At 48.2% G+C, this 23,800-nt stretch overlaps 2 protein-coding genes and 1 long non-coding RNA gene across 3 annotated transcripts; 1 reads left to right on the top strand and 2 right to left on the bottom strand.

Annotated features, from left to right (window-relative positions):
- Positions 1–80: 80 nt before the first annotated feature.
- Positions 81–10,342, bottom strand: CUNH19orf84 (chromosome unknown C19orf84 homolog). The gene is made up of 4 exons (XM_013124180.3): positions 10,066–10,342; positions 5,257–5,425; positions 2,197–2,275; positions 81–1,595 (listed from the first exon to the last, which is right to left on the bottom strand). Exons 1-4 carry the CDS (start codon positions 10,117–10,119, stop codon positions 1,052–1,054), a joined length of 846 nt encoding a protein of 281 aa, XP_012979634.2. The 5' UTR covers positions 10,120–10,342; the 3' UTR covers positions 81–1,051.
- Positions 10,343–12,875: 2,533 nt separating this feature from the next.
- Positions 12,876–21,630, bottom strand: LOC101832761 (sialic acid-binding Ig-like lectin 10). The gene is given in 12 exon segments (XM_005084846.4): positions 12,876–13,410; positions 17,677–17,788; positions 17,868–17,955; positions 18,219–18,503; positions 18,577–18,834; positions 18,934–18,981; positions 19,205–19,385; positions 19,387–19,463; positions 19,814–19,861; positions 20,643–20,921; positions 21,055–21,432; positions 21,516–21,630. Coding segments are annotated over 12 exon segments (2,058 nt in total). The 5' UTR covers positions 21,556–21,630; the 3' UTR covers positions 12,876–13,146.
- On the top strand, positions 16,763–23,393 carry LOC121136201. The gene is made up of 2 exons (XR_005873341.1): positions 16,763–16,823; positions 23,170–23,393. It is a non-coding gene; the product is annotated as an uncharacterized LOC121136201 (long non-coding RNA).
- The last annotated feature ends 407 nt before the right edge of the window (positions 23,394–23,800 follow it).

Below are 23,800 nucleotides of genomic sequence, written 5' to 3'. Positions count from 1 at the left end.
CCCCATCTCCCAGGCTTTACTCCCAGTCCCCACTCTGGGTAGCCTGAGCCTCACAGAGAGCATGGCCTACACAAAAGAGATGGAACAGACATTCTTTTATTGTTCAACCTGGGCTTTCCAGTCTGAGGGACAGGGAACAGCAATGGCAGGGGCAGATACAGGTGTCTGGACATGCAGGCAAGGGGCTCCGTGGGGGGTAGGATCAAGGGCTTGTCAGAGCCGAGCTGGCACATGGCAGATGCCGGGGCTGCGGCTGGGGCATTGAGGAAGGTGCTTGGTGTAACATGATGTGAGTGTGAAGGCGGTGAGAGGTGAGGTTAATATGAACCAGGAAGAGGAGAATGAGCCAGTGCAGTGGTTCACAGCAGTGTTAGCACTCGGGTGACTGAGCGGAAGAGCGGTGAGACAGGTTTAAAACAAAGCAAACAAACTGGAGATGATGTGAGACCTTGTGGCCAAGACCTTTAATCCCAGATACTTGGAAGGTTGAGACAGGAGGGTCGCAAGTTCAAGGCCAGCTTGGACACTTGACGAGATCCTTTCTCAAGATAAAAACAAGAGACGGTTGCAATTTAGTTCAGTGTTCCACTGGCATTCGGGAGACTAGTACTGAAAAAAACAGCAAACCAACAAATTAGGAATAAACATGGGTTAGAGCTGAAGGCCAAGAGGGGTGTGGGGGAGGGTGGTGAAACGGGTTGACTACAGAATGGAGAGAGGAAGGGTGGAATGGAGAGAGGAAGGGCGTTGGGTGATGATTTGGTCTGGAAATGAGGTTGGAGCAGCCCTGGGAGCCTTGAGAATAAGACAGGATATTAGCTAGGGTTAGCATGCTGTGAGTCTGGGCACGGGAGGGAGTTTTCTTATTGGGGATGCTAAGTCAGGTTTAGGCTTTACAAGGTGACCTGGAGGAGGCCTTAGGAGGCTGTCGTTTGGGGCTGGGAAGGCTGTAGAGATGATATTTGTTTCTTAGGGGTACCTCTGAAGGATTAAGAACACTGTGAGCTCTGGGAAGCCCTGGTTGGCCGAATACTGGATGCTCTTCCGGGTCCTAGTATTCTGTCTCCCAGTCTTCAGACAGAGGTGCTGGGGGCAGGGGCGGCTCCAGTCCTCCAGCTTCCTTTTGCCCATCCTGGGATGGTGGTGTCACTGGCTGGGTCTTGGGGCCGGCCCCTGGACCTCCTGCCCTGCTTCTCTCTAGCTCATCGACTCCCAGGGGACCCCATTGTGACTGGCCCCGGCCCCGGCCCCGGCCCCTGCCCCTACCCCGAGAAGGCCTGTGCCGAACCTCCCAGCCCCCACGGGCCTGGTCCCATCTCCTTGGAGGCCTCCTGACTGTGTCTGAGTAGGTGTGGCATGGCTGGGCAGAGCAGGAGCAAGGGGGTAAGGACTGATGGAAGTTGTAGGTCCCCAGTAGGGCACTGTGTAGGAGGTAGGATAGAGTGTCCAGGCGGATGGGGACGGTGACAGAAGCCAGTTGCTCAGGGAGCCCCAGGTGGGCTGGGTCCAGGGTACTCAGAAGCGAGGGTAGTTGGGCTGGAGCGGCTGAAGCAGGCCATGCATCAGTCCCAGAAAACGGCAGAGAAAGGTTGTCCCTAGAAAGAAAATAAGACCGGTAAGTACATCAGCTGCCTGGTGCCTTTGCACCGCCACCAGGGGCCACAGCACCTGCGAATTCCCTCCTGCTTATTCCCTTTTCTTATTAATTCCAAGACCCAGATCCCCAGCTCCAATTCCCAGCTGCTAGGTGTCTAAGGCTTAACTTTGTAATTAATTATTTTACTTATTTATTTTGAAGCAAGGTCTCATGTAGCCAGGCTAGTCTCACACTCTGCTCTGTGGCTGAGGATGACCTCGAACTTCTGTTCCTTTTGCCTCCATATTTGGAAGTCAGCCACCAAAGTCCTACAGAGAGTTCCTAGGTCTTTTTTTTTTTTTTTTTTTTTTTTTTTTGGTTTTACGAGACAGGGTTTCTCTGTATTGTTTTGGAGGCTGTCGGTCCAGCCCGGCCTTGAACTCACAGAGATCCGCCTGCCTCTGCCTCCCGAGTGCTGGGATTAAAGGCGTGCGCCACCACCGCCCAGCCTGTCTACTTGGTTTTTAAGCTGTACTTTTAGTTCAAGCCACTCCTGGCTCTAACACGCTCCGCCCCCTCTTGCTCACAGACTCTTTCCTGGAAGGCTTTACCTCACTCACCCACTACACGAAGTCTCATCTTTTAGTTCTTCCATCTTCTCAATCCTGCCTGAAGTCTTTTCTAGATCCTTCTGGGGCTCTAACAGGAAAGGGAGGGGCAAAAGAAGAAACAGGAGTTGGCCCATAAAAGCAAGCAGCTCTGGGGCGGGGCTAGCGGGCTGCAAGGAGCTGCCATTGGGCAGCCCAGAATATCCTCCCACGTAGATAGAAGCCTCTGTAACTCTTTTAGATTCAGGGACCAGGCCTGGCCCCAGCTCTCCAATCCCCAACTTGAGCCTATGCTGGACCCTGTGGTTGTAGACCACAGACCTCCTCTCTCAGATTCAGGGGTCCAGGCCCCGCCTTCAGCCTCAGAGGTCCAGGCTTCAGCCCTCTTCCCACAGATCTCCATCCTCCTCACTTAGATCCCCGAGTTCAGAGCCAACCTACTCCCACAGACCCAGGGATTTAGGCCTAGGCGCATGTGTCTCCCTCTATATTTCTGCAGTTGCTCTCAGGCTGTCCTTAACGAATTGTTGTGACTTTTAGACTGAAGACCCTAATGTTGTGGTAACTTAGGCATCCTGGGGGCAGATTCTATTACATGTGACCTCTAACTTGCTTCGTGACCTTACGTTTGCTTGGTCTCTGCTTCAGTTTCCACATTTCAGAATGGGACTAATGTTACTGGTTCTGGTGAGGCAAATCTGTAAACACTATCCGAGCTGCTAAGATGGGTCTCTGGTCATTCAGAGTCACCAGTCAACCATTGATACATTGTAAACAAAGAGACTGGAGGCTTTTATTCAGGTAATGGTGCCAGGTCTACAGCCAGGACTCTGGATTCAGCCCAGCCACATCAGTCAGGGCTTTATAAAGTCAAGGAACTTAAAGTGACGTTCTGTCTGCAGGCAAACAGAAGGCTGTCTGGAGCAAAACAAGCTTTTGTCTACAGAAGCAAAAGCGGCAGTTACCCTTATGATCTAGTTTCATGCATAAACTACTGTTTTGTTAAAATTATACAAGACCAGGCAATTTTAAAACAACCCTCAGAGCCCTTACTGTATTTGGAGGCCCATTTGTGCTTTACAGTTTTGTTAGCACAGTAATTTTTAAACTTTTAAACATAAAATGAGCCATCAACATAACATTAGCCATTATGCTGCCATTAGAAACTTATTCTTATTTTTAATTATGTGTGTGTGTGTGTGTGAGTCCAGTACACGCGGAGGTCAGGAGGTGGAGCTGGAGTTGCTGGTTGTTGTAGGGGATCAGGAGTTCAAGGTCATCTCCAGCTCCATAGGGAATTCCTGGACAGCCTGCACTGCATAAGGCCCTGTTTCAAAAACAACAAAAGATCAACCAACCAGAGTCTCTGGAGATATTAAATCACGGCAATAGGGCAATGAGGGTATTTGGAATAGATGCTTAGGGAAGGGTATCATAGGAAGGTTCCAGAAGACTTGGAGGTTAACTAGTCTAGTAGACAAAATGGAGTTGGACTCTGGTTACAGCAAGCACAGGGATGAGGAAGAAAAAGGCTGGACTTTTTTTCCTTTTTCAAATTAATAAAATAATTTGATTTTTTTAAACAAGGCTTCATATAGCTAAGGGTGATCCTACACTTGCTGTGTAGCTGAAGATGACCTTGGATTTCTGCTCCTCCTGCTTCTGCCTCTCAAGTGTTGGAATTGGAATTACAGACCTGTGCACATCATCTGCTCTATGTTTTGCTGGGGTTGAACCCAAGGCCTTGTGCACTCATTGACAGCAGTATGCCAGCTAGTTAGCTGCATTGCATCCCCAGATTAAGATTTTGAACCTTTCATTTCCTTTTTTTTTTTTTTTTGCAAATTTGTTTTTGTAATGCTGGAAACAAAATCTAAGGCGTTTTTTTTTTTAATTATTTTTTTGAGTATATATGTCTGCATCACATGCATACAGTGCCTGAGAAAGTCAGAAGATGGCGCCAGATCCCCCTGGAACTGGAGTTCCAGATGGTTGTGAGATACCATGTGGGCACTAGGACTTGAACCCTGGTCCTCTGTAAAAACAGCAAGTGCTCTTAATTGCTGAGCCATTTCTCTAGTTCCAAACCTCACATGCTCAGCAAGTGCCCTTCCAATATTCTTCCACTAGTCACACCCAACTCCTCCTTTTCCCCATTCCCTCTCCTATCCTCTCTCCTCCCTTCCCCTCTCTCTTCCAGAGTCTCATATAGCTTAGGCTGTCTTCAGATTTGCTATGTTGCTGATAAAGACCTTGAACTCCTGATCCTTCTGTCTCTAGATTCCCAGAACTGGCATTACATTAAATAGTCCTTCCCTCCCTCCCTCTCTCCCTCCCTCCCTCCCTCCCTCCCTCCCTCCCTCCCTCCCTCCCTCCCTCCCTCCCTCCCTCCCTCCCTCCTTCCTTTCTTCTTTAAAGCACTATTGGGGTGGAATTCAGGGCCTCTGGCATGCCAGGCAAGCCCTCTACCACTGAGTTGTATCCCTCAGCCCTATTTCATTGTAAGGGAATGGGGTGGGGGTGGGGCTTGAGCTGTTGGGAGGCAGGCAGAGACAGGAGTGTTGGGATCAACCCAGGCAAGTTCCAGGCCTGTATGTGCTGCAGAAGTAGACCCTGTCCTAATAATAAGTAAACCCTTTGATCCATGTTAAGCTCATGTGACTGATGCTTTTGAGAGTGGGTTTTAATGTGTATCGAACTTGGAAGCTGAAGGCCAGACTGAGAAGAAAGTGTTTGAGAAGCAGGACAGCCTGTTGCAGTGCTGGAGCGGGTGCCCCTCAAGTCAAAGATGATTTTTGTTGGTTTGTTTGTCTTCCCAGTGTTAGGGGCTGAATACAGGACAGGTTAGACAGTTGCTCTCTCCCAGTGACCGAATCTCCAGATCCTCTTTTGTTTCTTGTTCTGCTATCTAACTAGTGCATGACCTTGAGCAAGCTACGTCGTCTTTCAGAGTCCCAGTGTGTGCCCATTTCCAGAGTGGCAGGATTTCTCCTACCTTATTCTTTTATTGCCACCCTCCAGCTTTAGCTCCACTTGGAACGGGGGAACTCTCCATCTTGGCTGCCTATATACCTGGTCTTTTAAGGGCAGCTTCCTTCCCTTGGCTCTGGCTCTGTGCCTGGGTAGGTGATACCTCCTTGTATCCAGGAAGTGTATTGTACCCCGTTCCTAATGTGGGTAAGTAGGTCATTCGGTAAGTTCTGGGTTTTGTTGCAAACTCCAATGACTTTTTATTATGTCCCTGCAAGAAGAAGCAATGCAATTGGTTAGGAGACTGGTTTAGAAAAAATCATGTAAAAGTCATTGTGAGGGTCACAGCAGTTTAGAAATCAGCAGAGGCGGCCCTCTGGGGGATTTGCTGGTCATGGGTGTGGCCTCCAGCCTGTGTGCTGAAGTGAAGTCTCACCTCTCACTGCTCTGCAGAGCTGTGGCCCTTTAGCCAAGCTTCTGGCTTTTAAGTTCTTACCTCGTTAGGAAGCGGCAGTGCAGAGAGGGCTCAGCGTGCTGCTTGTCCTGGACATGGGTGTCTCCATTTTTTATCTTTGGGCATTTATGTCATAACTCAGGCATGGGGGTAAAAGAACAGCCTTGGGGCCATCCTTCAAGCACCATACACTTTTTTGAGTCAAGTTTTTCTCTAGTCAAGTGGGCATGCTGACATTAACCCTTAGGAATCCGCCTGTCTCAGTCTCCCCGGCACTGTGATTACAAGTGATACCATCATGCCAGGCTTTTAAACTCTTTTAAATTTTTATTTACTTATTTACTGACTTATCCACGTGTGTGTGAAGGCATGGGCATTTGTAAGGGAGAAAGAACATCAAAGGCCAACTTGTGGTAGTTGGTTTTTCTCTGTCTACCATGTGGGTCCTGGGGATTAAACTCAGGTCACCAGGCTTGGCAGGATGTGCCTTTACCCACTAACCATCTTGAAGGCCTTTTATTTGTTTGTCCCTGGAGATCAAACTCAGGATATCAACAGTGCTGTCTCCCCAGTGTGGTATCTGTGTTTTGAAGCACACACACACACATGCACACACACACACACTCACACACTCACACATGCACTTTGGAGCAACTTTGATGACAGAATGATCAGTAGTAGCTGGGATGGTGGAGGAAGCGGCTAGCACCATCTGATATTCAGGATGGAGAATGTCCGGGAATGCTTGATATAAGAAATGGTAAAGACAAGTCAAAGTCACCGCTAAGATTTTGTGTCAGGGCATCTTGGGGAGGTGGGATGGTAAGCTAGTTTCCGGTGAGTGACAGCAGGAGGAAGTGTCTTCTAGAGTGTTGCCCTTAGGAGAGAGTGTGGGAGGATGCTGCCTTTTGGTGTATTGAGGCACAGCTACATATGCTGTGCTGCCCTCTAGGGGTGGAGGCCACTGGTGCAGTTGTGGGAGCCTTCACTGGGGCCATTTCAACTTCGTTCCCCAAGACCTCACTTTTCTCTTCAGTTCTCTTCAGAGTGGGACAGGAATGGGACCATTGTCACCATCTCCTGCTTCAGAAACTGTTTGCATGGACATAAGAGTGTCACAAACTGTGTAACTTATAAATGATAAAAAGCTATTTCTCCTTGTTCTGCAAAGTGCTGGAAGGTTCAACACTTAGTACAGGGTGAACCTGTGTTAGATGGGAAGGAAAGGGGGCAGGGTTTGGACTGAATTTGAAGTCAGGGTGTAAGACTTGGGTGTATTTATTTATGCATTCATTTTGTGAATTGAAATTTTTGTTTTGTTTTGAGACAGGTTCTCATGGCGGTAACTCTGATAGGGCTGGAACTCGCTATGTAAAACAGTCTGGGTTCAGGCTCACAGAAAGGTGCCTCCCAAGTGCTTGGATTAAAGGCGTGTGCCACCATGTCCTGTGCTACATGTAACAGAGTCTCACGCAGTTCAGGGTGGCCTCAGCCTTGCTATGGGACAGAGATGACCATAGACTCCTGATCTTCCTTGCTGGAGTCACCATCGTGCCCAGTTTGTGTGACGCTAGTGATTAGACCAAGGGCTCCATGCACGCCAGGCAAACACTCCCCTAACTAAGTTCTGCCTCCCCCATCAACAAGCTATGTGTTATCCTACAGTTGTAGGACTGGACAAGTTGTTGTAGTTGCTGCTATTTTGAGGTAGGGTCCCTAGAACTCACTCTGTAGACCAGGGTGGCCTCAAACTCACAGAGATCAACCTGCCTGTGCCTCCCCAGTGCTGGATTAAAGATGTGTACCACCATGCCTAGCAAGAGGACCTTATTCTCTTGTCAAGAGATAAAAGAATTGGCAACTCCCTCTTAGAGAATCCCACACCCATACTATTAGGTATTATACCTTTCCTTCTGGGTCTCTTAACCCTAGTGCTTAAGTCTAAATTGAAATATCCCTATTGATGGTTGGAGAGATGGTGGCTCAGTGGTTAAAATTCCTATTGAGGACTGGAAAGATGATGGTTTCAGGGATCCAGTGGTGTATTCTGATTACCCAGGGACCAGACATGTACAGAGTACACTTATAGATATGCAGACAAAATACTCAGATCCATAAAATAAGTTAATAGTCTTATTATGCCCCCAAGACAGAAAACTTAAAGAATTTTCCTGTGGTCAAGCACGTCCTCCTACTTTTGCTCCAAGGAGAGCCCATTTTGGGATACTTACCCTGCAGTGAGCCAAAAAAGAAGCTTCAGTCAAGAGAGGCCGCAGTTGTGGCCATTTTAGTCAAGAATCACTTGTCCCATTCACAGCCGTTGTGGCCCCAAGACTTTGCAGAAAGGCTATGAAGTGGGGGTGGAATGAACAAAAGGTCCTTTCTGAGCCTCCTGGTCTACTGGTGGGAGCTGTGCAGCCTAGACTGGCACCCATGCATGAGTGCTTGTCCAACAGGTCTTCAGATGAGGCAAACGCCCACCCACCACGACAGTCTGAACTGGCAGGACCAGTGGACATCAGGACAGCACAGAGTACTGCTGGGACCCTGTGACCTGCATGCTCTCCTCTCTTGTAATATTGATGGTTGTCTTGGTGTTAGTGTCATTTTGTCAATCATTCCTGGGACAGAGGTGATCATCTCTGGAAAACCCATTTTGTTTTCAAATATTTTCCCCTAAAATTCCTTGGGAGCTGATGCTTCTCGGGGTTCTTGTCTGGGGATGCCAGTTATCATCCCAGACCCTGGGAGCTGCTCTGATTTAGTGCTGACAGGATTGGAGGAAGCTCACCTAATTTCTGTAAATATGTTTTGAACAACATTGTTCTTGAAAATCTGTGCCTGTGTCAATCACTGTTTAGTTTTGTAAAGACAGGATGTACCTGGCTTAATATTTAGCCAAGCTAGCAAAATGAAGTGGGTTTGTTTGTTTGTTTGTTTGGTTGGTTGGTTGGTTTAAAGATGTTTTAAAGTAAAAGTTGCGAGAAAAGATATTTGACATATTTGCTTTTGCCGGAGGTTAATGTTGGAGGATGGAAAAAAAAAACTTGTTTGCTATTATGGAAAAACATGCTTGTTTTTGATGTAGCTATTTGGGGCCAGTCACTTGTATGAAACCCATCTGGTAGGACAGACACTTCATTTCTTCCCACCGATGCCCCTTCTCCATCTCAGGACCTGAACCCAGCTGCGGCAGAACCACAGCAGTCTATGCCTTCTAGGGTCAGCTGTCAGGGTGAACCAGTGCTGGATGGGAGAGGGAAACTGGGATTTGAGTTGGGTTCCAGGTTTTGATTTAGAAGCCAGCTAAACTTCACTGTTTATTCTATTCACTATCTCAGTTAGTCCTCTGCTTTTGTCATCTGGGTTCTGGGTATAGAACTCGGTTAATCAGCTTGGCAGGAGGTTTCTTTACCTGCTAAACCCTCACCAGCCCCTGGCTGAACCTTAAAAAAATAACTGACTGACTGGGTTTGGGATGTGGCTCAGCCAGTAGAGTTTAGTATTCACAAGGTTACATTTCCAAAACTTCACAAATCAGATGTGGTGGCACATGCCTTTGACATGCATTGGGAGCTGGGGACAGGATCAGAGGCTCTAGGCTATCCTTGGCTACATATGTAGCTTGAGGCCAAATTGTATAAAAACAAACAAACAAACAAACAAACAAACAAAAACAAAACAAAAGAAACATCCAGGAATGGTGGCACAGGCTTTTAATTCCAGCATTGGGGAGGCATAAGCAGGAAGATCTCCAGTAGTTCAAGGCTAGCCTGGTCTACCTAGTGACTTGCAGGCTAGCGAGTGCTACATAGAGAATGAGGTCCTATCTAAAAAAGCAAGCAAACAAACAAGTTGTTGGTGAGTAAGAGACCGGATAAAAAGTGAGGAGAAAAGTCTTTTTAAAAATCACATTTGTAATGTGCATTCTCTCTGACAGCCTGGTCCCAGAGCCAAATGAACATGCAGGACGCTATATTAATTATGAAGCTGTTGGCTGTTTTCTATGGTTTCTTAATGGCTAGCTCTGACTTAATTATTAACCCATAATTACTAATATATATTTTTATAAGGACTTATTTTTCTGAGGACGCCATCCTGATGCGTCCTTTCTTCCCAGAATCACATGGCGACTCTCCACTCTTGACTACTCTTCCCAGAATCCTCCTTGACTCCTAGTCCAACCTATCTTGCTTCACTATTGTCCATCAGTGCTTTATGTATCAAACAATCAGACAAACATATACACAAAAGGACTTCCCCCATCACATTGTGTGTCTGAAGGTCAGAGGACAGTTTGGGGGGGTCAGCTCTTGTGGGCCCTGAGGATTGAATCCAGGCTCTGGGACTGGTAGCAAGTGTCCTAACCTGCTAAGACATCTAGCAGGCCCAGAAAAGAGTTTTAACAGAATAGGCCTAGATCAGCTGTTAACAAAATAAAGCCTTCTTTTGCTTACAGATCTTGAAGGTAGTGGTCCCCAATGGGCTGGTTCAAGAGAGACTCTGGCCATCCCTCACGTTCAAGCTGGGCTCCTGTCAGGGGCCTCCTCCATAATTCAGTCATAGCATCATCGAATCTTCATAGAGAAGCCGTGACTCCAGGCCACACTGCAGAAATACCGCCTCTTAAAATAGGAAGCAAGTTCCGAGAAAACAGACTTGTGGCTTATCTGCCTAGTGTAAATCACCAAGTCACTAGGGCGTAGGCTTGAACAACAGAGGGTAGAATGTGAAAGACAGGTTACCAGAGGACACAGGATGACCCGCCCCTCCCACTAACCTCTTCCCTGCCAGCTTCCTAGCAGCTGCAGCACACCCCCATTCCTTCCCCTCCTCCCTTCCCCTATGTAAATCCCTTTGGGATGAAATAAAGGTTGTCATGTTGATCAGACTCCTGTCTTGGTGTCCTTTCTCATATCTCTGGTCCCCTGTTTTTCTCCTAGGCATCCCCCAGTCCCCCACGTTGAATGTCCCATGGGTCGGGGCGTTTCTCATCCTGTGTTGTTCCCCAGCCACACCACTAACACAACACTGCTGGTGCCTGAGAGTTCTGGGTAACAGTGCCTCTCCTCAAGTCCTACGCCGTTGTTGCAGAAGTTGTGACCTTAGCACATGTGTTTTGAAATAACTGACCTCTGTCCAAGTCTGTTGCTTTAACAGCACAGGCTTATTAACTCCAAGGTCAAAGAGACAGTCAAGGGTGGCTTTGGAGTTGAAGCACACTGTAATAGGCTCTCCTGTCCTTTGTGTAGTTTACAGACACCCAACCTGCTTTTTCTGGGGCGCTCTCCAGTGGCCACCCTACAGCCTACCACACTTCAGGGTCTGTCTGAATGCCCCCTCCCCCATTTTATGTGTATGTTTGTATGTGTGTGGGTGCACGCGTGTGAGTACAGGTGCTTGTGTGTGTTCACATGGAATATGATGTGAGGAATCATCTCCATCACTTTTCTGCCTTGCTCAGTGAGTCAGAGTGTGGTGGCTTAAATGAGAATTTTCCCGTTTGAGTCATATGTTTGAATACTTGGTCCCAAGTTGGTGAATCTATTTGGGAAGCATTAGGTGGGATGGTCTTGTTGCAGGATGTGTGACATTTTAGGATGAGGTATATCACTGGAGGCAGGCTTTGAAGTCTCAAAAGCTCATGCCATTCTCATTTAGCTCTCTGCCTCATACTTCATAGCAATAGAAGAGTAATTAAGAAATAGGGTGTCTCAGTCAAACCCAGAACTCATTGAGGCTAGAATGTGGTCTTGTTGGAGGAAGTATATCACTGAAGGCGTGCGGGCTGAAGTTTCAAAAGCCCTTCCCAGTTATCTCTTTCTCTGCCTTGTGCTTGTGGATCAGGATGTAGCTCTCAACTACTTCTCCTACACAATGCCTGCCTGCCTGCCTGCCAGCCAGCCATTATCCCTGCTACTATGATCATGGACTCCAACTCTCTGGCACTATGAGCCTTCAAATGAAAGCTTTCTTTGGCAAATTGCCTTGGTCATGGTGTTTTGTTACAGCAATAGAAAAGTAAGTGTGCTTGGTAGTCTCATATCAACTTGACACAAACTAGGGTTGTCTGAGTGAACAGAATCTTCATTGAGAAAATGCTGCCATAAGAGTCAACTATAAGACATTTTTTAAATTAGTGGTTGATGTGGGAAGGCCCAGTCCATTGTGGTGGTTTCATCCCTGGGTAAGTGGCACTGGGTTCTATAAGAAAGCAGGCTGAATAAGTCATAGGAAGCAAGCTAGTAAGCAGCACCTCTCCACGACCTTTCCATTGGCTCCTGCCTCCAGGTTCCTGCCTGTTACAGAATGTTGGTTTGCACTCTGAAGATGTGTCACTGTGATTGGTTTAATAAGTAGCTGAATGACCAATAACAAGGCAGGAGAGAATGGGTGGGACTTTTGGGTGAAGAGAGGAACTCAGGATGAATCCAGACACTCGAGAGACTCCACTGAAGAAGTTGGACACATGGAATAGAGGTGATGTAACCAAGCTACATGACAGAATGCAGATTAATAAAAACAGGCTAATTTAAGTTACAAAAGCTAGTTGGGGAAAAGCCCAAGCTGAGGACAAGCTTTCATAATTACTAATAAGTCTCCATGTCATTATTTGTGAGCTGGTAGCCCAAAGGAAAGTCTGACTACACATGTCCTGTTTGAACTCCTACCTTGACTTTCTTCAAAGATGAACAGCAATATGAACGTGTAAACCAAATAAACCCTTACCTCCCCAACTTTCTTTTGGGTCCTGGTGTTTTGTGGCAGTAATAGAAACCCTAACTAAGATACTAAGATAAGGAAAACGAGGCTCTAAGTAGGTAAGTGTACTTTTTGCTTCAACATTTCAGATGGCCAACTTCCTGCTTCATCTTCCTTAGAAAGACATATAAAATGGACTTTTTTCTCACTGAAGGAAGCTGTCAGGTGGGACTTTCAAATCTTCCATAAGGCTTTGATGAAGGTCTTATGCCTCCACTACAATATGACAGATGGCATCTTGGTGGGAGTGCATGAGAAATGGGTAAGTCATTGGAAGATAAGACTTGAGAGAGCCAAGGCAGTCAGACTTGTAAGCCCCTCTCTTGAGAACTGGTCCATTCTGTGAATAGCAGCATCGACACCTTCCAAGGGTTGCGCAGCGCCCCATGGCCTACCACCTTCTACTGTGTCCCACCCATGAAAGGTCACGTCACCTTGCCATTTCCTCCAAGCCTTTGAGAGACACACTCAGAGCATACCCGAGCAGGAGCTGCCATCTTTAAAGTAAGTTGTTCTATACATTTATTTATTTATTTATTTAACTTACATATGTGTGCATGCGCAGACGTGAGCCGCAGTGCACCCTGGGAGGCACGCGGGCCATCAAAGGACAGCCTGTGGGAGGTTCCTTCCACCACGTGGATGCAGGCTTGGTAGCAAGCACATTACCCGCTGAGGATTATTTTAAGAGGAGAATCTGCATTCCTCTGAGGGTCCTCTTTATTGCTCTCCTATTTTCCTTGTAGGAAATCTTAGTCCTCAAATCTGGGACACCCTCAGTGGAACCTGACTTCGGCATAATCAGGGTAGCTGTCTTGGGGGTTCTGGGTCTCCCACATTCTGAGGCGGGAGAAGTTGAGGGCAGCATAATGGAGTTCTTCAGGGTTATTCTCAGAGGCAGGGTCCTGGGAGGATGGCTTGGGATTTGGGCAACCAGAAGAAGTGAAGTGTGGCTCCTTCGGTTTCTTTGCTTCAGGAGAGTGAGTGTTCAGGGGCGGGATCCTGGAAGGGGTGTTGGGTTTCGCCTTCCAATTCTGAGCCTGAGGGAACAGCAAACATCCTTCACTCATTCTCTCAGCAAGTAGTTGTGCACCTACCGTGTGCCTGGTACTGACTTAAGAACTGGGGCTCTAGCTTTGGAGTAACACAGAGCAAGGAGCAAACAGCACACAAACAAAAATATAATAATGGCAGTGGGTGAGTGCTGTGGAGAAGAGAAAGCAGGGCTTGGGGATGGAGAGGCAGCTCAGCAGCTAAGAGTGCATGCTGTGAGGAGGCCTAGGCAATCTATTGGGCCTGGGGCAGTAGATCAGTACCCATCCCGAGTATACAAATGGTCTTTGGACTCCCATCCAACAATGTGACATGCACTCTCACCCTGAACTCTTGGGGGAGGGTCCAGGCCCTGGCCTGGATGAAATGACAGACTATGGACACCCCAATGGAGGGCCTCACTCTCCCTGGGGAAATGAGGGGATATTGGGGGGGGGTTGGTGAGAGGGCATGGGAAGAGGGGAGGGAAAGGGAGAGGGACCTGGAATTGACTTGTGAAGCAACCTTGTTTCTAATTTAAATTTAAATTTAAAAATAAAAGAGTACATGCTATGCTTCCAGAGGACCCAAATTTACTTATCAGCACTATATTCTGGCAGATCCTAACCACCTGTAACTTCAGGGAATCTGAGCCCTCTTCTGGGCCCAACAAGAACAGTGTGTGCATATGTGTACATGCATGCGTGTACACACACACACATACACACATCACACATATACTACACACATGCACACAATTAGAAGAAAAAATAAAACATAAACCTGAGTGTGGTAGCACATGCATTTAATACCAGCACTCAAGTGGCAGGGGCAGGCAGAGGACAGCCTGGTCTACACAGTGAGTTCTAGACCAGCTAGAGCTATATGGTGAGACCCTGTCTCAAAAAAAAAAATAAACCTTAAATAAACAAAATTAAAAGAAGAGTCACAGCTATAGATAAAATCATCTCACTACAAAGAAATAATTCTGAGATAGAGAACATCTGTTAATTGCCCCAATTTGATCCCTGTACTGTGTGAGTATAGTGGCACATTGTACCTATAAATAGACACAGCTGTTATTATAAGTGCCAAATAATAAGTGAACATCTTTGGTGGGGTGATAAAGCATAGTGTATTAAATGGAGCCAGAAGCCAAGGAGTTTTGGAAACAACAAATTCAGGTATTCTAACAGAGTCTGGGGTGCACTTAAGAAAGAACAAGACGGGGTTTGAAAGGATGGCTTGATGAGCAAATGTGCTTGTAGTACAAGCTTGAAGGTTCAGGTTCCATCCCTGAGACCTAAAATTGAAAGACAGAACTGACTCCTGAAAGTCAGCCTCTGACCTCCACATCTGCACTATGGCATGCGTGCTTACTCCCCGGTGATAATGCTCATGAATAATTTTAAAAAATTAAAAGAGCAAGATGGTCTCTGTCACTATGCAGTCAGTCTTATAAGACAAGGGGAAGCTGTCTACCTCGAAGTCCCTGGAGGTGACTTTGAAAATCCAAATAAGTGATCAATGGGGGATTTAATAGGGAACTGGGGTGTTTTTGATTTGTGATTTTCTTCATCTTTACATTTTAGAATGATTATAGAGCCATGAAAGTGTGAAAAGTAGGGCCAGTGATGTGTCTCAGAGCAGAGTGTGTGCCCAGTGATGTATCTCAGATCAGAATGTGTGCCCAGTGATGTATCTCAGATCAGAGTGTGGGCCCAGTGATGTATCTCAGATCAGAATGTGTGCCCAGTGATGTATCTCAGATCAGAGTGTGGGCCCAGTGATGTATCTCATGGTAGAGCGTGTCGTTAGCATGCACAGAGCCCTGGATTCCATCCCCAGCACCGCATAAATGAAGTATGGCGGTGCATGACTATTATGTCAGCACTCTGAGAGTGGAGGCAGGAGGATCAGAAGTTCAAGGTTGTCCTTGACTATTCAGGGAAATCCTTGATTATTGAAGGGAATCTGAGGCCAACCTGTGTAGGAGTGAACCCCACAAAGCTATCTGCCCATGAGGGTGGGGACATGTAAACTGACACAGTTAGATATAAAAGGAAGTGAAAGGAAAAGGAACCTCCCTTTTCTCCTGGAAGCCAGCCACGCTTCTAACTCCTGGTTTGTGTGACTCTCTCTCTCTGGTAAATAAATATATTGTTTTCCTATAGCATTGACTATCATTAATAAACCTGGGCTATAAGAGAGCCTTTCTGAGAAGGAAAACGTAGTAGTACAGAGAGTTCCCTGTGCCCTTACTCTAGTTTTCCAGTGAATCTATTCAGAGAAGGATGCTGGTGTCTATACAATGTACCTTGTTACCTGCCTTCTAGAGGAGGCTCCTATATTAACTCACCTTCAACGTGTTTCTGTCTATTTTTAGAGGCCAGTCTGAGCATGCCCAGAGGCATTTCTGCCATGCATGTTTCTTTCTTGAACTATGAGGTTAAGCAGGGTTGTGCTTCTTAACTGAGCATGCTCAAGAGTGTTGCTTCAGCTGAGCATGCTCAGGGGTGTGCTCCTAAGCTGGGCGTGTGCAGGAGTCTGCCTGGCTTCAAGGCTGTTTGTTCCCTATGTGAATAAGTGCATGCCCAGACTGGGGATCTTTGTTACTGTTCCCGTCATACTAGTGCAGGGAGACACATGTGACCACTACAGTCAAGATCCAGGACCCTGGATCATCATGGAGTAACCCCCTTACAGTCCTCAGAGTCTCACTCATCACTCCGCTTTCCTGAATCACAATCATTTTACTCACCTACTGTCTGTCTCATGCAGTCCAGGTTGGCTCTGAATTTTACACAGCCAAAGATGACCTGGCACTTTCAATCCCCCTGCCTCCACTTCCCTAGTGCTTGCCACACACCACCATGCTCACTTTCGTGCTGGGCTGGGGATGCGTGCATGCTAGGAAAGCACTCTACCAACTGAGCTACATTTCCAGCCTTTCATCTCTGTAATTTTGTTACTTTGTCAGTGTGATATAAATGGAATCATGTATCATGTAACATCCAGAGACTTTTCATTACGCACGAAGAGTTTGTACATGTAGGGAGATTTTCAGGGGAAAGGTATGCCTGTGTGGTTTCTACAGGATGTCCCATGCAGAAAAAAAATGGAGTGGAAAGGACAAGAACAGAATCAGAGGAGGTCATGAAGAAAGCAGATGTGGCGTCCAGTTGAGAAATGACACATGGACTTCGGGGTTGAGGGAAGACTAGGGTGAAGCGGGTTGGGTGCATTTTGAAGAGGATCTGGTGATAGGTCAGTTGTGGGAAACAGGAGAAAAATAGGGAACAAAATATTATGCAAAGTCTTAGTTTACTTGGGGAAAGCTGTTAATATTTGCTGAAAGAGGAACGGGGAAGAGGGACATAAAGGACAAGGCTGTACAGAAGTTGATTTTGTAAAGGCTCAGGTAAGAAATGCCCACTGATGTCTGAGTGTAGATGGTACCTGACTGGTTGGATAAGGGTCTTGTGTGCAGGGAAGAAGCTGAGAGACATGGGTGTTTGTTTGTTTGAGTAATCACTAGGTAGATGTGACCTCATAATTGTACCTAATGTTTACTGAGAACTCAGTAAGGGCCCACGCCTCTGAATATTTTACAGATTTCGTACACACACACACACACACACACACACACACACACACACACACACACACTTCCAGGAGGTAGGCACCACTATTATCCCAATATTCTAGTTGAGGCACAGAGAAATTCAGTGACTGCTCAAGATGATGATTAATAGAAAACAAGAAGGGGCAGGGAATAGGAGCCTAGGCAGCCTACTTGGGTCCTGTATTTTAACCAGCAGGATGTACCACATCACAGGATATTAACAACTATTAGGCAGGACTGAGGGTGTGGTTCAGTGGTACAGCACTTGTCTAGCATCCACCAAAGAGGTTCTGCAAGTGTTTCTCAGTGATAGAGTATCTCCCCAGAGTCCCCCCAGTGAGGGGAGAGTGTGCCAGGCATGCACATGTCTCTGGGTTCCATTCCCAGCACAGCAACTACAAATTAGGTGGTTACACATAGTCAGTTATCCCTTGGTGGCAACAATAATGGAAGAAATGTAAGCCACCAATGGAGAGTGTTCATGTTCTGTTCCTCAGACTTGGAAGCAGGGGGAGATACGAAGTCTCAGAGGGAGCCAGGGTTTGGGTTGAATCTTGGATGCTCCATGTCTCTAAGGCAAAGGGAAGGGAAGAGATGTGTGCAGAAGTAGTCAGGAATGCTGATTTAGAAAGCACAGCTGGCAACTCACCAGGGACCTGGTCCTGGGGACCACATTGATGTAATCCAGGATTGTGCTGCCCCGTGAGAGCTTGGGTCTTGAGGTTTCCTTTGGCGTTCTTTTCTTCTGTAGGATCTTCACACTGAGGAAGTGTGTACTGTCCCCATTTGCCCTCTCTCAGATCCCAGTCCCAGTCCCCACAACAGCTCCTTCTAACTCACGTGATCATGATGAGGCAGAGGGCAAGGACGGCTGTAATGCCAAAGCCCAAAGCTGCTCCCTTGGAGAAAGCTGTGGAACTGACCTTATCTGCAAAAGAATGAGCACATCCCATGTGCGTGTGTGTGGCGATCTGCACACAGCACCGGGCATGCTGGACTCCATGCTTCTTCCCTTTTTCCTTTTAGAATTCATGACTGCATCCTGGGCTGGGTGTCAGGCCTTCCCTTCTGTTCCTCCACACACGCCTAGGTCATGTTTCCACATCCTCCCAGACTGCTCCAACCACAGAGCCCTGCTGCATATCCCACTCAGCCCCTCCATAGAGAAGCCTAGTCCCGAAGGGCCTTTACCAGGCAGTAGCAGAACAGAGGCCCTCTGGGCCCCATGGGTGTTCCAGGCCTCACAGCTGAGCCAGAGGCTGGGCCAGAGCTCTCCACGGAGGTTCAGGGAGCTGTTGACCCAGGGTCCTGTGGAGCTGGAGGTGACCGTGAAGGAGACATTGCTGCTGTTCCCCTCCAGCAGCCCCTCCCCCAGCCGCCAGTGCAGGGAGGGGGCGGGCCAGGCTCTGGAGGAGCAGCTGCAGTGCAGACCCTCAGCCTCCCAGGAGCAGGAGGATCTGGGCATCTGTGGGGGGTCTGTGGGGAAGGAGGAGAAGGCTCAGCAGGTGTCCCCTCATCACAGGTCCCAGGTGTCCCTTTCCCTACTCACAGTGTACAGAGAGGCCCAGAGAGATGCTCTGAGAACCCAGCGGGCTCTGTGCAGCACAGGTGAATTCTCCCTCATGTTCCCTCTGGACCAGAGGCAACGCCAGCACCCCGGACTCTGAAGACTGGCTCGGGAGCAAAGTCTGTGCCACCCCAGTCCAGCTCAGATTAGCTGCGGGGTTGCTGTGGGTGACACAGACTAGACAGAGGCTTTGGCCCTCCAGGACCGGGAGGGAGGTGCCATTCCTGAGGATTTCCAACACTGGAGAGGACAGGAAGCAGAGTCCCCGTGAGGTCAATCAATTGGGACACCTCCCATCCCCCAACCAGATGTCCAGCTTCCTGTGTCCATCCTTTCCACCTGTTCTGTTTGCTTGGGAAACAGTCACTCTCAGGTTCTCTGGGGGATCTGCAAGGAAGACAGAGAACTGGTTCCAGTCAGGCCAGGGCCATCTCCCTGGGTAGAGCACTCCTCCAGAGATGGAAGCTGTGGGTGCTGAGTCACTCACTGGCCCCCACCACGAGCTGCCCACCTGTTGGTCTGACTGTTGTAAGCCTCATGCCTCCCCTCCCCCCGCCCCATCACTTCCTTTTCTCCTCAGCACTGGGAATATTTGGTGGATCACACTCACACAGCACAGACAGGTCCAGGCTATGTTGCTGGAAGCCCAGCCTGTTCTCTGCTTGGCAGCTGTACCGTCCAGAGTCCCCAGCTTTCACCCGGGGCAGCTCCAGTGCCAGGGGTCTGGAGTCCACAGGGCTGGACCGAGAGAGGATTCGGTGCTCCAGGCTCCAGCTCAGCGAGGCAGGGGGGCTGGCTGTCGGCAGCACAGAGGAGGCGCAGAGACTGGCCTTGCTGGACTTCCAGATGTGAGGTGTTCCTATGCAGTTCTGAGACCAAAGAGATACACAGGGAGAGGAGGAGATAGAAACACTGATAGAGAGATAGAGAAGGATGAAGAGAGAAACAGACAGAAATAGAGAGATGCAGAGATGCAGACAGAAGAGGGATGGACACTGGTAGGTAGAGATGGGTACAGACATAGGAAGAGATACAGACACAAAGACAGAGACTGACAGAAACAGAGAGGCAGAGATAGACACAGAGATAAAGAGAGACAGAAAGATAGAGGATAAGGAAAGGGTGAGGAGCAGGACAGAGGGTGGAGGTAGACAGCAGAAAGAGTTCAGGCCTGCCCCTCCCCCTCCCCAGACTTACACCACCCAGGAGACCCTCGTACCTGACACATTATCACGGAAAATGCTGATAGCAAGATCTCTGGGGGCATCTGAGAGAAGATTGTGAGCCAACTTCAGAGGGAGAATGCTTTATTCATCATGAGAAGTCCCTCAGGAAAGGAAAAGCACCACTGTCCCAGCAAAGGCGAGTGACCAGCCAGAAATGAAGCAAGGCACAGGGGCCCCCAGGCTGGCGTGCCCTCCTCCACTTTTTTTTGAATGTATGAATATGTGATGAACATGCATGTGCGCATAGGAGCACATACATGTATTTGGAAGCTAGGTGTTGATGTAGGGTGCCTTTCTGAATCACCACTGTTCACATTGTTTACCGAGGCAATGTCTTTCATTGAACTCAAGCTGCCAACTGGATAGCCAATCTAGCTAGCCAGTTAGACTTGGCGCTCACTCTGCCTCAAAGCAATGAGGTAACCAGTGGGCCACCATACTTCACCACCTTTTGTGTGGGTTCTGAGGTTCAAAATCTATTCCATGCACTTGTGTGTCAAACTTTTTATTAGCTGTGTCTTCTCCCCTGCAGCCCTCCTTCTCCTTTGAAACAAGATCTCTAGTATGAATATGTTCTGTGTAGCCAAGGGTGATAACCTGGGACTCCTGACCCTCTAGTGCTGCTATGCCGACGTGCACCACCATCTCTCATTTATGTGGTGCTGGAGATGGGACGCAGGGCCTTGTATATGTTAGCAAGCACTGTGCCAACTGAGTTACATCCCCAGTACTTACATGAACTCTCCTGAACATGGAGTTGGGGGATTGCCTACCTCCCACCACCAAGACTCTGAACATCCCAAAGCACCATATCATACTCACAGGCCATGATTAGTCGGACTGTCCTCTGCATGCTCTTGCTGGAGAAGGCCACCTGACATGTGAGCTCAGTTTCATGGTGCTGAAGTTCTGGAGTAAAGCTGAGCACTGAGTAATGGGAGGTGTGTGGTCTGGCTTCTTGGGAGGAGATGGCGGCCCCCATCCAGGAGAAAGAAGGAGCTGGGCATTGCTCGAAGGTCCAGTAAAACAAGCAGACAATGGTCACTGGCTTCCCAGGTTCCAGGATCTCAGGAATGAAGACATCTGGCTTCTGAGTCAGGGCTAAGGGAGAGGGTGCCAATCCTGTGGCTCCGGCTGTCCCCCCTAGAAGTTGTCTTCTTTGCATCCTGGTTCACCTGCCACCGTCCCTCCTGCAGTGAGGGACAGGGGTCCCTGCTGTGTCCACAACTCTTACCTTCCACTTGCAGAAAGAATCCTTCTGGAAAAGTGAACTTCTCATATCCTCTCTCCACCCGAAAGAAGTAGCTTGCTGAGTCTCTCTCCTGAACATCTTTGATCATCAAGGAACAGTTCCTTTTTGGGACATCCCCCAAGAGCTGGAATCTCCCCTGGCTTCCTGATTCTATTATTTTATCTTTGTCATTTGTGGCCACTACAAATGTAAGCGGTAGTCTTTTGGGGCCTTTGAACCAGTAGCCATAAGCTGGGATAGTGTCAACCCAGTAGCTCTTGGGGGAGGAGAAAGAGCAGGGTACAACAACACACAGACCCTCCTGTGCCTTCACAATTCTCGTCACCTGGAGGAAGTATCTTCTGTCCTGACCTTGAGACCCTGAGGGAGACAGAGACTTGACCTGTAGCCCCACCCCAAGACCCAGCCCCAACTTGGGTCACTCTGGCCTGGAGCCCACTCACCTTCCACGAGCAAGGACAACAGAAACAATAGCAGTGACATTGTGGTCTTAGGAGGATCTTAGACTTGCACAAGTTGGCTTCCTTCCCCAGCTGTGACAGATGGGGTAAGAGCAAAGGGGAAATGTAGGCGGAAGCAGAGAGCTGGGAACTGGTGCGAGACGGGGAGCTGCTGGTGGCAAGTTCTGAGGTCATGGGTCTCTCCTTTTCCCACCATCCTCCCCATATCCCTTGCCCACTCGTGTTTTGTAGGGCATTTGGAGCTTGGACATTTGGAACTGGTCCTTCCCAGTCATCTCTGGTGGCTGGAAAGGAAAGGACAGGGCTGTGTCTCGTCTGGGACCTGGCTATGGATGGATGTAGGCTGGGGACTTTCCCTTTAGGTACCAGGTCAGTGAGAAAGCGGAAGTAAAAATTTTGGTGGGTGCTTCTTGAAGGGGCCCCTGGTGGGTGCAGCAGAGTGAGACCTTCTGGAAGAAGCTGGTCTCACCACATGCAACTCAGAATGCCTGGATAAACTGATGTACATTTTAAAAAAGGATAATCATTCTATTTCTTGGTATGAAAATGTCTCAAACACCTGATGGGACCTACTTACGTTTTTTCAAAAAAGGGTTTTGGTTTGTCTGATGTTCAAATGTAACTGGATATTCCTCAGCACACTTGTTATTCATTGCCTCCCCCTTAATTAGGGAAATATAGACTGATCTTAATCCTCCCCCTTCATCCTCCCTGCTGAACCACTGACCCTTTGAACTCCAGAAGCACCCACACTTTTCCTTCCTCTTCAGTCAGAGGGCAGAAGATCCCACATGCAATTCAAGCACTGATGAGATTTTTCCATATCTGGGGCTGACACTGGCACTAGAAATCAAGCCTCATCTGTTCTCAATGACCCTTTCATGCCTTTTCAGTGCAACCTCAGTGACTCTTACACGTGACCAAGTTCAGCTGCCAACAGGGGTTACCAACATGGATGGCCCTTCTGGTACACAGTTTCTGTGTGCTGACCCCAAGGAAATACTTCCCAGAAGGTTTCGTGTGTGTGTGTGTGTGTGTGTGTGTGTGTGTGTGTGTGTGTGTGTATGCATGTAATAAACTTTTGTAGTTTGAGTGTGAAGTGTTTCCCACAGGCCACTGTGGAAGCTTGACCCAGATGGTGATGCTGCTTTGAAAGTTCATAGAGCCTTTGGAGTGGGAAGGTTGACCGAGGTGGGTCACTTGGGAGTGAACCTCTAAGGGATAAAGCTATGCCCTGACTCCCTTGAGATTTGACCAACCACCTTATGCTCTCACCACATACAGGAGACAGGCTTTCCTTGCCACAATGGACTGTTCTTTTGTATCTATGAGTCAAAATAAGTGCTTCCTCCCTTTAGTTTCTTCTGTTAGACATCTGATCACAACAATAAATAAATAGACAGATAAATAAATCTCAGTGTCAGACAGCTGGGACCCATGATCTGAGCTGCAGAGGGCTTGGATGTGGTACCTCTCTGACTCTACAATGCACACAGCTTGTCTCCTAGATTCAGGTCAGCTCCACATGGCTGCTGCTGTCCTCAGTGGTCATCCCATCTGGCATCTCCAAAATGCTCTGGTCTGCACTGAAACTTGGCTGTACCTTCACCAGTAGCCTCTCTTGGTCTCACTTCAGGAACTGTGATCCTGTTATGTGTTGCCAAGATTCAACTCCTTGCCATGACCTCTCCAGCCCTGGGGTTTCTACTGCAACTGAGGTGGCATCTCACCAGGGGCCACTCTGGGCTTCTCTCCATGGATTCAAGACCTGCCACACAGTGCCAAGCCTCATCTAGTCTCATGACCCCTTCATGCCTTTTCTCTTTTTCCCTCAATATATGTTTTTATTTAAATTAGAAACTTGAATGCTTCACATGTCAATCTCAGCTCCCTCCCCCACCCTCCCTTGTCCCTCCACCAGCCTTCCCAGCCCCACACCCAATCCCCACATCATTCCCCAGGGAGGGTGAGACTCTCCTTGGGGGATCTCCAAAGTCTGCCATTTCATCCAGGGCAGGACCTTAGGCCCTTCCCCATGTGTCTAGGCTGAGAGAGCATCCCTCTATTTGGAATGGGCTCCCAAAGATCGTTCATACACCATGGTAAATACTGATCTACCCAAGGCCCCAGTGATTTCTGTGTCCTCCTCCATGGCACTACATTCATGGAGTCTGGATCAGTCCCCTGTTGAACTCTCAGTCATCAGTCTGGGACTAAAGAGCTCCCCCTTATCTGGTCAGCTGTCTTTGTGGGTTTCACCATCATGG

This window comes from Mesocricetus auratus, unplaced genomic scaffold (genome assembly GCF_017639785.1).
Source record: "Mesocricetus auratus isolate SY011 unplaced genomic scaffold, BCM_Maur_2.0 Super-Scaffold_100054, whole genome shotgun sequence".
In the NCBI taxonomy this organism is placed as follows: Eukaryota; Metazoa; Chordata; class Mammalia; order Rodentia; family Cricetidae; genus Mesocricetus; species Mesocricetus auratus.
Note: the sequence above shows the minus strand (reverse complement) of the source record. Positions and strands in the feature narration are given on the sequence as shown.

Excerpts from the sequence above, each read along its gene's own strand:
- CUNH19orf84 (XM_013124180.3), bottom strand. The coding sequence starts at position 10,119 with ATGGCCAGAGTCTCTCTTGAACCAGCCCATTGGGGACCACTACCTTCA. Across the intron at positions 5,426-10,065 it reads GACCACTACCTTCAAGATCT|GGACATAATAAAAAGTCATT; the intron begins GTAAGCAAAAGA and ends TTCTTCTTGCAG. Across the intron at positions 2,276-5,256 it reads AGCTGCCCTTAAAAGACCAG|AGCCCCAGAAGGATCTAGAA; the intron begins GTATATAGGCAG and ends CTTTCCTGTTAG.